The 15222-nt window shown below is 46.6% G+C and overlaps 1 protein-coding gene across 1 annotated transcript in view; it reads right to left on the reverse strand.

Moving 5' to 3' along the window:
• LOC146175016 (uncharacterized) overlaps positions 1–15222 on the reverse strand; it is a 69926-nt gene that overhangs the window by 40782 nt on the left and 13922 nt on the right. The window contains exons 9-11 of the mRNA XM_084585507.1: positions 6167–6299; positions 4457–4542; positions 3462–3701 (exon numbers count right to left, since the gene is read on the reverse strand). Of these exons, the coding sequence (XP_084441633.1) occupies positions 3462–3701; positions 4457–4542; positions 6167–6299 (459 nt within the window). The remainder of the gene's footprint in view (positions 1–3461; positions 3702–4456; positions 4543–6166; positions 6300–15222) is intronic.

Below are 15222 nucleotides of genomic sequence, written 5' to 3' on the forward strand. Positions count from 1 at the left end.
GCGTTTCGACTCTGTAGAGCAGGTGGAAGTTCTGAGTGCGCGCCTTGAAAGGTTTAAACAATAAAAGGACGGTCAAATTTCGCGTGTGGTAAAAGAATTAGGTATAGAAAGGCAACAAATTAGAGACAGTTTTGACAGCTTCCTCCAATGGAAGAAAACATGGCTCACACTGTCCCTGAAAGCAACAATGGCAGAAATTCCAGTGCTGGCCACGTGGCTGAGACCGGCACTGGCATGGAGAGCGAAGGCAAAGTAGGTTACGCAGGGCCGAACCGACTGAGCTATTCAGCAGTAGCTGCTAGAAGTCTGGAAAGAAAAAAAAAATCAGGGAATAAAGATATCCCCAGAGAGAAGGACACAGATAACCCGAAGCAGCAGCCAGTAGTTGGGAGGGAGAGAGAGAATGCCTGGATGCTTATCACCGGGGGTCCAAACAGGAGCAGGGGCAGTCGAGCTATCATGGAACATGTAAAGGGTGTTAAGCGATTATCAGTCGGAACCTTCCCAGGTTGGACAATGCACCCAGTGCTGAGGACAAAAATAGAACAGAAAGCTGGGTTGGTTGTTATTAATTTTTTACCAGCGCGAAAACGACCAGTACCTTTACACTCACAACAACACGAGCGCTTATTTTCAACGGAAGATTTATTATCGCGAACGACATTTATACATAATAGTGCCATATTACACAAAAACCTATTTATGGTATCTGAGCCTTCCGGCAAGTAGTTATCAAGAAAGGCAAAATCACGGTTAATCAATGACGCGACGGTTTCGCGACACACCCGGAACCCCCCTTATAAATGTTATACGCTTCTACTAATCCTCTTACCATCAGATTTTTGCGTTTGAAAATAACAGACGTCTCTTGAAGCCAAAGGGTGCAAGTGTGTTCACATTGTCTGCAATTCAGAGCTAAATTTGATTCGCGTGCTGTTTCAATGAATTAAAGCGTTCCCTAAGGCGATCGTTTAAGCAACATCCTGTCTGTCCAACATACCATGTCGTGCGGTGCGGCGCATGGTATGTAGGATGAAGTACAACAAAAATGGGAATGATATCGACTAAAGAAACTTGATATACAGGCCCTCGCCCAAAGTAAAATAATGCAATCTACCAATCGCTGTCTGGCTGAAATCCAAGATGCCGTTAAAGGTGGGCTACGAAAGTTCTGGAACCATATAAGCTGGTTATGTAAAAAGAACCGGAACCATGGAAGAATGCAAACATTATCCTCATTCATAAGAAAGGGGACTCTAAGGACCTTAAAATTACAGACTAATCAGCTTACTGTCTGTTACGTATAAGGTATTTACTAAGGTAATCGCTAATAGAATCAGGACAACCTTAGACTTCAATCAAGCAAAGTATCAAGCAGGGTTTCGGAAACGGTACTCTACTACCGATCATATCCATACCATCAATCAGGTGATAAAAAAATGCTCGGATTATAATCAGCCCTTATACATAGCATTCATTGACTACGAAAAAGCATTTGACTCCGTTGAAACATCGGTGGTGATGCAGGCATTGCGAAATCAGGGGGTAGACGAGCCATACGTGAAAGTGCTGGAAGATATATATAGTGGCTGCACAGCAACCATAGTTCTGCATGAAGAAAGTAACAAAATTCCCATAAAGAAAGGTGCTAGGCAAGGAGACACAGTCTCCCCAGTACTATTCACAGCTTGCTTAGAGGAAGTATTCAGAAAATTGGAATTGGAGCAGTTAGAGATAAGGGTAGATGAAGAACACATCAGTAATCTGCGATTTGCTGATGACATTGCCTTACAAAGCAACTCGGGGGATGAACTGCAAATAGTGATTGATGACCTAGACAGGAAAAGTAACAATCACATTTTGTCAGAACTCTCTCCAGCGAACCAAGATAGACAGGTCACGGCAGAGAGTTCTGATAAAATGTGATTCACTGGAGAAGGTAATGGCAACCCACTCCAGTATTTCCTGTCAAGAAAACCCTGAAAGCTTGGCGTGACATGGTTCATAGGGTCACGAAGAGTCGGACACGACTGAACGACTGAACTGAAACTGAAACTGAGGGTAATGCTCAGCAGCCTCGGGAAGGAACAGTAGTTTACATTAGGTAGCGAAGTACTGGAAGTAGTAGGCGATTATGTCTACTTAGGGTAGTAACCGCAGATCCGGACCATGAAAAGGAAATAACAAGAAGAATAAGATTGGGATGGAGCGCATTTGGCAAGCACTCGCAGATTATGACTAGCAGCTTACCGGTATCGCTCAAGAGGAAAGTATGCAACAGTTGCATCTTACCAGTACTCACCTATGGGTCTGAAACGTGGAGGTTAACCAAGAGAGGTCTACGTAAGTTGAGGACAACCCAGAGGACTACGAAACGAGAAATGGTAGGGGTAACATTAAGAGATAGGAAGCGTGCAGAGTGGGTCAGAGAAATAACTCAAGTTACCGACATTCTAGTGGAAATTAAGAAGAAGAAATGGACATGAGCGGGACATGTAGTGCGAAGAGAGGATAACCGATGGTCGCTTAGGGTAACAAACTGGATTCCAAGGGAAGGAAAGCGTAGCAGGGGGCGGCGAAAGTTAGGTGGGCGGATGAGGTTAAGAAATTCGAGGGGGTCAAGTGGATGCAGCTAGCACAAAAGCGGGTTAAGTGGAGAAATATGGGAGAGGCTTTCACCCTGCAGCGGGTACAGTCAGGCTGATGATGATGATGATGACGACGATGTAAAAAGAATCAAAGAAAGCAGGAATGGACTTAAAATGACGGGGGAAATTGTTTAAAGAGAAGCAACTACGTGAACTACGTTACATCAGTCGTAGCCGAGTCATTTAAGGGCGACGATAGAGTAATCTCCCCAAATCAGAGAAAAACACAAGATAGCCGGATACAAAGCCGCTTAGAACTGACCAATCTAAACTGAAAAAAGGCGTCAATAATATGTATAAAAGCACATCTACTGGAATATATAAAATAAACAGTGATTTTTAATAAAGCAGGAAAATTCACTTTATAGGGACACGTACCCTTTTCTACATATATGCTGGAATAGCTGAGCGAAGCCACTGCCAACTTTGTTTCGAATTTTAATTTCTTGTTGGTTATTTAACTTTAAATTATAAACACAGCTTCGTTTTGTTATCTCTGTCGTCTCGTGCAAACCAGCAGGCGATAGCCTTCCCCTTCTTGATTTGAAAACGCGTTTCAAATTCCCGTCATACAAACTCATACTTTTATTTCTCCCGAGACCCCGCGACTTGACCCCTGCCGGTGACTAATACACTGGCGCCGTAGCTTGCGTAAGGTGAGTCTGAGGAGCGGGGAAAAATCTAAAACGAAAAATTGCTGGCGTTACTGAAAACGCCCATTCCCGCGCTTCAGCGTTGGCCAAGGCTGCATCCAGAAAATCAGGCCACAAGGACACACCTCGGCACCATTTCCGACTATTGAAGAGCACTTACCGAAATACCCCGACGCAGTAGCTGTTGAACTACGGACGCGGGATCGTAGGCAGAGGATAGGCGAATGCTGAGCTGACTTCCCCTCCTGTCTGCGTCGCGTGGAGTGATCAAGTGGATTGGACGTGTGCTGTCCTCGAGGTCGTGGCTCGCGCCAAGCTCATCAATCAGCAGAAGCTCTAGGTAACCGGTGAGGAGAAATTGCTTGCGTAGTCGCTTCGTCTCTCCCATATCAGAGAATATCTGGGAAGGAGAAAGCGAGCATGAACCACATAAAATATTTTTAACCAGAGTGATTTCGATGGTAGCTCCTATTCAGATGACACCTTTCGGGGAATCTCTCGAGGCAGGGCAGAGTTATAGTAAGGGACCAATTAGCCATGAGCCACCCAAATAGTAGCCTTACGGCGGCTGAGCTCACTCTACCTTTGCACAGGGCTTTTCTTTTCAGCCGTGTAGCTGCTTTAGTGGATACTAATGAGTAGTGAAGTTAAATGTTTTTTCGCGGTAAAGTAATGTAAAACATTGACCATAATATGGGCGAAAAGTCAGCTGCGTACGCAACATTCACGTGGATTTCTTTAGGCGAGCTGGTTTCGCATTCTTCATTTTTTTTGCTAAGAATCGATGCTGGAAGATTACACAAAATTATGTTCCACACACCGGGTCTGACGGGAGTGTGACATGAGAGTGATTTTACTTCTCATTTCACGCAGCGTACCTTCCGCAGCGCTTTTGCTGAATACGCGTCGCATAGTTAAATTTTCTCTACGCAGAGACGTGTCCAATTGTTCATTTTCTGGAAGTTAGCGTTTTGTGATGACTTTTCAACGATATATTGCGTGTTTACTATCTAGTGTACTGTACATGAAGACCCCTTTCATAAATATTAAACGGATAACTTATTAGCCCTAAAACCTACGCCGGTTTATCTTACCCATGCCGTAAGTCATATACTATAGCAGCCAGTCTATTCTAATTATATTTTTAAGGATTACCTGCAGGCTCGTCATGATTGGCGCTATGAGGAGCCAGGGGCCAACGGAGATCTTGAACATGTCCGCTGAGGTGCTGGGATCGTAATCTGCAAAACTTGTAAATCAACGCTAAACAGCATATGCACTGCTTAAGTTTTAGCTGTGAATGAGAGGCTGTAGAAGAGCGTACGCGTCACGAACAATAGAAAATTTATGCAAAAGGAAACCTCAGACAATGTGACCGCTTATTCTGTGATGGGATGTGGCGTAACACCAAGCCATGATAGGCTCCGGCGTTAGCCTGTCACCGGCCGGGGATCTTGATCATAACAGTTGGGAAACTCCGGTTTAAGAAGTGAATGATTTTAGAGTGTATATTTCGAGTTCTTATGAATAATGACGCCATTAAGTAAGGCCCATTAAAAGCTGTCTACTGTTGCCGTTCTTTCCTTCAGAAAATGGCTTTTTTTTTCATTGTTTTCCTCCTTAGTTATCTTCGAAGTTTTTAAATCTTATAATTTTGGCACTGCATCAATTCAAGTGACTTTTTCTCTAAGGCCTGTTCATTTGTCGCCTGTCTTAAGATTTTTAACTCAGACACAGCTTACGTTCATGACCGCGGGCGCCGACATTGTCCGGAAATATCCAAATTTCGACTGATTAGAATCACCGTTTTTTTATATATGGAGCCTAGGAAAGCTTGGAAGCGGGTGATATTAAAGAGCTGTGGTAACCGGTGGCCCATATCGATAGCACCTAATTCTTCAAAATTAAAACATGTGCGAAAAGTCCAGTTTTCAAGCACTCGGACCTCTGTGTAGCGGCGGATATGCCTTTTGGTATGGAAATATATAGTGTGAGCACAGTGTGGCGCGTCATCTTCCACATGGCTGAACGTGCTGCTTCGTCTTCATCCTGCTCTCTCTTGTAAATACCCATCGTCATCGCGGAGTGTGGTTGGCTGCAGTGTGCGACCAAGTCTTCAGGTCTCCAATAAAATGTGATCCCCCAAGTCCGACCTTCGCGTTACCTTACACGTGGTGAAGGTGCGGGTTACAATTTTAATCGGTAGGGCTACAATTGGGGGGGGGGGGTTAAAATTTACCGAACAATAAAAATTTTTTTTGTTTCATCTTCCTAAGGCAGTCTCAAAATGACGGTCATTTTCAAAGTCCTATCTTATTGAGAACATTCTCGCTTAGGCAACCTTCATATCTGAGGAAATAATACGATTTGCAGTGCAGTTCAAAGCGTTTGTTTAAGAAAATGATAATGCAACCATTGTGCGACGTCCAAAATTTAGCCTTTTTGTTTGTAAGCTGTATCGTCTAGATACAGCTTCATACTTTTTAAGGTAGGACTTTTTAATTTTAGGCTCCTATTAAGGCAAAAATTTTGCCATATTTTGTTTATTCCGCAGCCTTGAACAGCTTGATGCCAAAATGGTATATAAGGGTATAACGTAGCCGGTGCAAAAGCATTTCGCGCTCTTCGAAATTAGTCTATAGATTCATTAGCTGTTTTTACAATGAAAAGCATGCCATATTTAATATTTCTTTTCTTCCGTTAGTCATTAAATCATTGACGGCATCTACGCGGCCTGCACGAACTGTCAGTTAAACCCAGCATGTCAGTCGGCAGGTTTACGTTGCGACACTCTTCTTATTCATTTATTCTTTTTCTGCATAAGACAAAACAAAAAGGTATCTTCAGCCGAAGCCGCGAACTCACGCTTAGCGGCGGCGTGCCTGGTCTTGATGTTGATGCCCCACCATCCTCTCAGCTCTGGTAGGAGGCCACACGCCTTGCGGAACTCATGGCGGATGTAGGCCACTCCCAAGGTTCCTACACCGCAGTTCAGGTACTAGGGGCGATATCAGTCGTAAAAAAACAGGGGAGAAAAGGCCAGTCAGTCAATTTTTAACCTCTGCTCATTATTTCAAGAAAAGATAAACTAGGTTTGAGCATCTGTCCAGGAGCGTGAAGAATGCTCATGAATGTTCAGCTTCCATCTTGAAATTAACACACTTCCCAGAGGCATATTCGGTGCTGAAGCCGAAAAGTCTCTATTTGTATTTTATTATCATCTATGTGTTGTGTTTTTCGAACCTGCACATGATAGCGTTCCTCTTCTGCAGTTCAGAACGCATTTGAAATTGGCTACACACAGACACCCTACCCGTATTTCTTTGTGGCAACCTCCCTTCTCCCCCACATGCTACTAAAACACTGGCTCCGCTCCTGATGTACAGAGAACTCTGAAGCAGAAAATATGTTTTACTTGAGACAAATTTAACAACAAAGCATTATGATTGTATTAGTGCAGAAGCTTCGACAGCGTACGGTTAGCTTCTTTGATAAGTGCAATGGGGTTGTTGCCAGTAAAGAATAAACTTTTGTCGCCTGTTACTAGTGTTTTTGCAACACTTTTAATTCAGAAGTACGATAATTTCCAATGTCGTCCCTCAAAGATATTATATATTTCTCTGTAATATAATTTGTTGCTCGCAGTGCGTCATGAAGCAAAAATGCTAGAACTATAAGGGTACAAACAGTTTTGATAGTTTATATTCTTTTTTGTACACCGCGCAATGCCATTTGAAGATGCTTCTAAAAGAGGCACGCTTAAGTCGAAGTTTATTCAAGAATGAGGGGGAATACTCTGAGAACAAAGCTTCCTTAGATATATAAGCTCTCGATCCCTGTAAGTGGATGGCGGCACTCCAACCAAATTACCAAAACAAATACACTTCATATAATAATACATTGACACACGAAATGCGGGATCACAAAGTTGATTAATTATCTCGGATTCAATTAGAGTTAATTCAGGATAACAATGCATTGTAACAAAACAGACTAACAAAAATCTAAACACATGAAATATGAATATGACGACACGCTATTTACGTTGCAAGGCAAAGATTGTAGCGTCGCACTGAATATTGAGCATTTCTATATATTATTTACACACACACACCTGCACATTCATGAGCACAAAGTAATGACACAACCTGAACTGACTACATGAGGAATTGTTCAGTACAGCATCTGTAATAATATTGTGGAAAGAGGGAAGACTGCGCCTTAACTTCAATTTCGTGCGCAGTACTGAAAATGATGGCATCAAGACACACAATTTCACGCTTAGGACGAAAAAAAAAGCTTTTGCTTCAGAGAAAGCGAACATCAAGCCATTATGATTGGATCAGTGCAGAACCTGCTATAATTTACGGTTAGATTCTTTGATAAGTTCAGTGGGTTCATTGCCAGCGAATATTAAACTGTTGTCGTCTGTCTACATTTCAAAAGGTGTGTTCTTATCGAGGTTTATGACTTCATGTTTTTTATAAATTAAGCACACAAATCCGAAATCTGAGCGCAGCTTTTCGATAAATTGAGGCAAGGATTTCGAGCAAGATGCATGTACAATTACAGACAACTATTTATTTTTTACTCATTTTCCATACAACTAGCTCCCCTTCCGCGAGTGACGGATAGTGGGCTTTCCTTTCCTGCAAACAAATTAACTGGCTCTAATTCAGTTTCGATAGAGACTAAACGAAGAGACATCTCTGTGCTGTGCGATATCAATGCCGGTTAAAGATTCCTAAGCGGTGAAAATTACTACGGAGCCCTTCACTACGGCCCCTCTCTAACTCTTTCTGCTTTCGCTCCCAACTTTCTCCCTTCATTTATGGCGTGGTTAAGGGGCCCACAGGACAGGTGTGACAGACATTGCGCCTTTTATTTTCCATAATTCAATTATGATTATTATTGACCCTAATGATTTACCTAATTTAATCAGAGCAACTATTTTGGCACTTGCATACCTTGCCTTGATGCTCCGTTCTGTGGTACCATTCGTTTTTCGATATACAAAATAGTTCCTATTTACAGAGCTAGCAAAGCAACCCGGACACAAAACCGCCTCGGCTGCAGAGCTGATCACGAGGGGTAAGGGCTATGCCGACGCCTCCAAACACAGGAACGGGCTTGAATAGAGCTGCGCTCTAAAATTGCGAGAGAAGCTTGGAATCTACACTGCAAAAATGTGAAAGCAAAAAGCGTTGTTCGCACACACGGGGCACAACGTTTGCTCTCATGATCATTATCAACTAGCTTCAGCGTGATCATCATTGTCATCCTTGTCATTATCGCTAATGGCAGCATCATTTTCATGGCTACTGCATCCTCAAGGTAAACAAAAAAAAATAGAGAATTATGATGTGACTTAAGATAATGGGAAAAACTTTCTTGCATTTAAAGGCATGTAATAAATACCATGCTGAAAAAAGTCCCTGATAGGGCGCAGTTGGTTAAAGCGTTAGGCTGGGGATCCAAGGGATTGAGGTTCGATTCCAGGTGGAGGCTAGATTTATTGATTTATACAGCTAGTTACGCACGAACAGGCGCTAAAAAGCTGCACTCTAAAATGATCCCAGAATACTTCATCGCGGCACGCTGGGAGAGATATTTAATATACTCAAAGACCGGTCACTCACATCTATATATTATAGTCTATCTACATATTCTGCATTCTATTGTAAAGGTGTCGGCCTGTGGCCTTTGTGCATGAGCTCTAATGCCGTACCTAGATTTTTATGCGAAGTCTGATTTTCTGGCTGCCTTCACTTTTTGTTAGATGATAACTTGAAGTCAGTATATAAATCAAGTACTAACTTCCCGGCCTCGGCATTACAAAATATACTCCTTTTGGCACATTAAAACCATTTGTGCAGAAACACCTTTCCTAAAACCATGCTGCGCGTGTGTGATTATGGTGCGCTTTTCAACTAGACGTAATAATCACGTTAAAATAATTTTTCCTAACGCCTATTAAATACGTGACGGCAAAGATTTGGGCCTGTAGTTGGTGATGAAATTTTTATCGCTTTTTTAGAAACGAGATACATTTTGCGTTTTAATTTGAAACTAGGAAAGGTGTTGACGTCATCGAGAGGGGAAATATCTGAGAAGTGGGGAATACATCACTAACAAATTGCAAAATTCATACTGCTAAGCGATTCATAGCACAGGAAGCTATACTATTAAGGCCAGGGAAGAGGAAGACTTGTATTTAGAGGTTAGAGGTGACACAAAAGTAGTACTGCTATTGGTATTATCTATGAAGCCAGAGCCGGCCGAAATATAATCAGCATCAGGAATTGCAAGAATTGCAACAAAAGTATTAGAAAAATCAGCCTGTGCGTTCCCAGCATTGAGCTTCAAAACTACCAATGCTCATGCTCTCAGGAATTCTTACTGCCTCTTCAGGATTTTTTATAATGCCTAAAGCGAATTGCACCTAGAATATTGTCACGACTGAAATCACAGGGAGCCGTGAAGGTACACGTAGCCGAGCACCAGAGAATCAGGTCGGCTTGTTGTTCCGAACACACAGTCCATCCCCAGCGCGCCGCTCGTGCCAACAACAACCGCTTCGTCGTCGTCGGCGCCAAACACGGCTGTCGCGCGGCGCTAGGCACGTGGCATTATTCCCCCCCGTGAAAGAAAACATCGTCCCGATGACAAGGTGAGAGGAGAAAAATATTTAGGCGTGAGGTGAACTGTACAATAACGCAAGGTTTCACTTGCAAGAAGCGCTCAGTCACGCCAAAAGTACGGCTTTAAGCGCACCACATGCACAATTTCAGGCCGCTGGCGTCGAACACTGGCGGTCACAGTTCCATCTGGAATGACTTCGTAATTAACGCTGTTTAAGCGGCGCAGGATTTTATAAGGTCCGAAATAGCGGTGGAGTAGTTTCTCGCTCAAGCCTTTGTGGCGCACGGGGGTCCACACCCACACTTGGCCCCTGGTTCATAGTGGACTTCCCTGTGCCGGAGGTTATAGTGTCGAGAGTCGGTGGCATGCTGCTCCTTGATGTGCAAGCGGGCCAGGTGACGGGCTTGCTCGGCCTGTTCTGCGAAATGGGCGGCATCGGGTTCGACCGCTTCTTCCCCGCACGGGAGCATCGCGTCCAACATCGTGCGGGCCTCTCTGCCATATTTGAGACGGAACGGCGTAAACTTCGTGGTTTCCTGCGGCGCCGTATTGTAGGCGAAGGTGACATACGGCAGGATCTCTCCCACATTTTATGTTCGACGTCGATGTACATTGAGATCCTGTCCGCCAAAGTTTTGTTTAGTCGCTCCGTTAATCCAATTGTCTGAGGGCGATACGCTGTTGTTATACAATGCTCGGTATGGCTGAGAGTTAAGGTGTCCCGCAGTAGCCGAGCTGTAAACGCCTTTCCTCGGTCAGTAATGATGGTCGACGGCGCACCGTGTCTGAGCACAATGTCGTTCATAAAGAATCGAGCAACTTCGCCGGCAGTACCTCGGGAAAGGGCCTTCGTTTCAGCGTAGCTTGTTAAGTAGTCTGTGGCGACTACGATCCACTTGTGTCCGTTCGAGGATAAAGGAAATGGGCCTAAAAGGGACATGCCCACTTGCTAGAAGGGTGTGAGGGGTGGTTCAATAGATTGTAACATACCGGATGGCTTGAGCGTGGGTGTTTTTCGCCGCTGGCATTGTCGACAAGTCTGTACGTATCGTCTAACGCTCGGAGAAAGATGTGGCCAGTAATAGTTCTGCCGGACTCTGTTTAGGGTGCGTGTAAAGCCAAGATGTCCTGAAGTTTGTTCGTCGTGGCAGGCCAGGAGAATTTCGTGCCTTAGATCAGCCGGTATGACTAGCAGGTATGTTTTTGCACTCGACGTAGAATTCTTCTTATAAAGCACCCCATTGCGGAGGCAATACCACGACAACCCCCGAGCAAGATACCGGGGTATTGTAGGATGCCCACCTTCAAGATGGTCAATAATCAGTCGCAGCTCGTCGTCGGCACGTTGTTTGGAGGCGAGATCGGACGTAGTGACTGCTCCGAGGAAGCTATCGTCGTCGGTGGCACCTGACGAAGGAGGGCCGACGGGCGCGTGGGACAGGCTATCAGCATCGGTGTGCTTCCGGCCAGACTAATAAACAACATCGAAATCGAACTCCTGCAGGCGCAATGCCCAACGTGCTAAGCGGCCACAAGGATCCTTTAAGTTTTTCAGCCAACACAACCACTGATGGTCAGTGATGACGCAAAATGGTCGGCCAATAAAGGTACGGGCGGAACTTGACAGCGGCCCATACTACCGCCAAACATTCTTTTTCAGTGGTGGAATGGTTACACTCAGTACGGGAAATGCACGGCTGGCGTAGGCAATTACTTTCTCGACCCCGTCTTGGTGCTGAACTAGAACGGCACCAACGCCGACGTTGCTCGCATCCGTGTGTAACTCTGTGTCGGCATCATCGTCGAAATGTGCCAGGATCGGGGGTGACTGGAGCCGGCGTCGTAACTAGTCGAAAGCCATCTGCTGCTCGGCGCCCCACGAAAATGATGCGTCATCTCGAGTCAGGAGAGTGAGAGGGCTGGCCATCTGCGCAAAGTTTTTGATAAAGCGACGATAATAGGAGCACAGCCCCAAAAACTGTCGGACTGCCTTTTTGTGGGCGGGGACGGGAAAGGCAGCAACGGCAGCAAGTTTCTCAGGGTCAGCTTGGATGCCATCAGCCCTCACGATGTGCCCAAGAAACTTCAATTCGGTGAACCCGAAGTGGCACTTTTGAGGCTTGAGAGAAAGGTTGGCGATCGGACGGCTTCAAGAACAGTTCTCAGGCGGCGCAGGTGTTCCGTGAACGTCGGGGAAAAATTATCACGTCGTCGAGATAAACAAGGCATGTCTGCCACTTAAGACCTGTGAGCACAGTGTCCATCATCCGCTGGAAGGTGGCAGGAGCACAGCAGAGCCCGAATGGGAGGACGCGGAATTCATAGAGTCCATCTGGTGTTACGAAGGCAGTTTTTTCACGCTCCCTCTCATCAACTTCAATTTGCCAATAACCACTCCTGAGGTCAATGGAGGAGAAGTACTTGGCTCGGCGAAGTCGGTCGAGAGAGTCGTCAATCCGTGGCAGCGGGTAGACGTCCTTCTTTGTCATACTGTTAAGTTTCCGATAGTCAACGCAGAAACGAAGTGTTCTGTCTTTATTTTTAACGAGGACTACAGGCCACGACCATGGGCTGCTTGAAGGTTGAATGACGCCATCGGCGAGCATCTCCTTGACTTGCTGTTGGATAGCATCTCTCTCCCGAGGAGACAAATGATAGGGCTGCTGATGGATGGGTCGAGTGCCTTCATGCGTGATAATCCGGTGTTTAATGAACCTTAGATGAAGACGTGAAGCACCCACGAAACTCCAGCAATAGATCTTGGAGTTGCCTCTTTTCAACGGAGGAAAGGCTAGAATTGATGTCGACAGCGTGTACGGCATCATCCGGTTCAGTGCTAGGCGTAGCTTCCTCTGAAGCAAAACATTTGGCGTCTTCGTGCAGATGGCAGACGTGAGCAATGACAGTGCCACGGAACAGATGTTCATTGGAGAAATTGGTGACAAGCACCTCCGTCTCTCTTCAACGAAGGAAACAAAGACCTCTTGCCACAGAAACTCCCAAGGCGAGTGAGAGGGAGACATTAGGCTCAACAACCCGGAGGCCGTGATGTGGCTCGTCACAAGCAGCTCTGGCGAGGATGCTGGCGCGTGGTGACACTGTGAGGCTATCATCGGCGACTCGCAGCGTGGAGTGGGACCCGCGGTACTCATGCTTTTCAGCGGCCAGTTTGGCGGAAAACGTCACCAAGCGGTTCGGTAGATCTATAGTGGCACCGTGCTCACGAAGGAAGTCGATGCCAGGAATAACATCACGAGAGCATTCGCGTAGAACAATAAAAGTCGCAACAAATGTGCAGCCTCGCACCGTAGCCCGGGCTGTACACATACCCAGTGATGCAACCACATGTCCGCCTGCCGTCCGTATGTCTGGTCCGTTCCATGGCGTCATCACCTTTTTCAGTGTCCTTGTAAGCCACCCGCTAAGGATAGAAAAATCGGCTCCCGTATCAACTAAAGCGCCGACCTCCTTCGTGTCGACGATAACAGGGATGTCCAGGGAGACCCGGCCAAGACCAGGGCTTGTCGACGTCGGTTAGGAGTGAAGTGAGCGGTGTGACGGCGGAAGCTGGACGGCAGTTGGTGGTCGGCGTCGGGACAATTTAAGCGACACGGCGGTGATAACTGGTCGGCGATGCGGACGACGTCGGGGCGATCTGGTCTGTGCGGCGAAAACTGGATAGGAATTCGGCGTTCGACGTCGGGGCGAATCGAGTGGTGCGGCGGTGGAAGCTTTACGGCGAATCGGTGTGCGGCGGCCTCGCCCGCAAAGGTCGCCGGTGCTAGTTTTCCCGATGAGGGCTCGAGGAACCATGGCGTCCAGCGGTATACCGTGGCCCAGAAGACGATTCGAGACGAGGCGAAGGCGAGACGATTCGCGACGAGGAGAATGTGGCAGACTACGCTGGCGGGTGACGTACTCGGCGATGTCCTGAGGCCGCTGACCAGGCCGTGGACGAGGGCTGTCAGGGGAAAATCCTCTAAGGCCCATCTGACGATAAGGGCACTGCCGGTAAAGGTGACCTGCCTGGCCACAGTGGTAGCAGAGAGGGCGGTTATTTGGAGCGCGCCAGAGATCAGTCTTCCGGGGCGCCTGGCGCCGATCTGCCCCAAGGGGCAGCTGTTCCGCAGCGTGCACAGCGACCTGGGGCGGCGTGTATGGCGAAGGGGTAGGTAGCAGCCCAGCCCTGCGTGTGACATCAGCATAAGTCATCCGCTGGGTGAGGCCCGGGGTGGTGGTGGAACGACTGTACTTGTCGGTGGCGTGAGTGCGTTCTGGACCTCCTCACAGATGATGCTGGCCAGGGAAGCCGCGCCAGGAGTAAATGATCCATGAAGTTGCTGGAGCTCCTCGCGACCCACGGTGCGAATGAGGTCGCGAAGGGAGCTCACATCTGCCCCGGGATTGTAGTCGGTTTGGTCAGACGGCGGTAGTGTGGAGATGGAATTCAGCGGCCGAGTGTACTGGCTGCATCGCTGCTGCAGCAGTTTCTCCATGATCCCAGCTTCAGCCAGAAACGCCGCGACGGTGGTGGGCGGGTTCCGCACGAGGCTGGAAAAAAGCTGGTCTTTGACACCGTGCTTCAGGTGCCGCGCCTTCTTCTCCTCACTCATGGACGGGTCGGCGCGATGGCAAAGGCGCATGACGTCTTCAACGTACATTGCGACCCCTTCGTTCTGACGCTGAACTCGAGAGGTCAGGGCACGCTCGGCATTCTCTCGGCGGTCACTGTTGGCGTACGTACCGAGGAGCTGGCTTCGGAAGGCCGGCCACGTAGAGAATGTGGCCTCGCGGTTCTCGAACCATGTCTGAGCAGCGTCTTCAAGGCTGAAGTAGACGTTCCGCATTGTTCTGTCGTCGTCGGCGCCAAACACGGCTGTCGCGCGACGCTAGGCACGTGACAATATACTGGGTGTACCTTTTTTAAACAGAATACTAGTAAAATGTGATTTCCTTCGAGTAATTCATTACTATAACCGAATGATTGTTCCGCCGTAAATGTGACTGGTTTTTCCATGTAGTTGCTGAGAAAGTCCAACAGTCATTAGAAGGTTTGAATACTTCGACGAGATTGTTGCAAAAATGACTCTGTTTAAATAAACTATAGATTCTCAACTCACTAAACCGAGGAAAATTTGCTGGATTCGAACATTAGTGTTATTAGATTTGGGTCAGCTCTTATTACGAGAGAATCATACATTCAAGATTCATGTTGTTTATGCTGTCTGCGATGTAGGAGAAAACTGCCACATTTTCTCGTAAAATGTCGAAAAACCAAA

This window comes from Amblyomma maculatum, chromosome 11, assembly GCF_055883805.1.
Source record: "Amblyomma maculatum isolate TAMU_Amacu chromosome 11, ASM5588380v1, whole genome shotgun sequence".
Taxonomy (NCBI): domain Eukaryota; kingdom Metazoa; phylum Arthropoda; class Arachnida; order Ixodida; family Ixodidae; genus Amblyomma; species Amblyomma maculatum.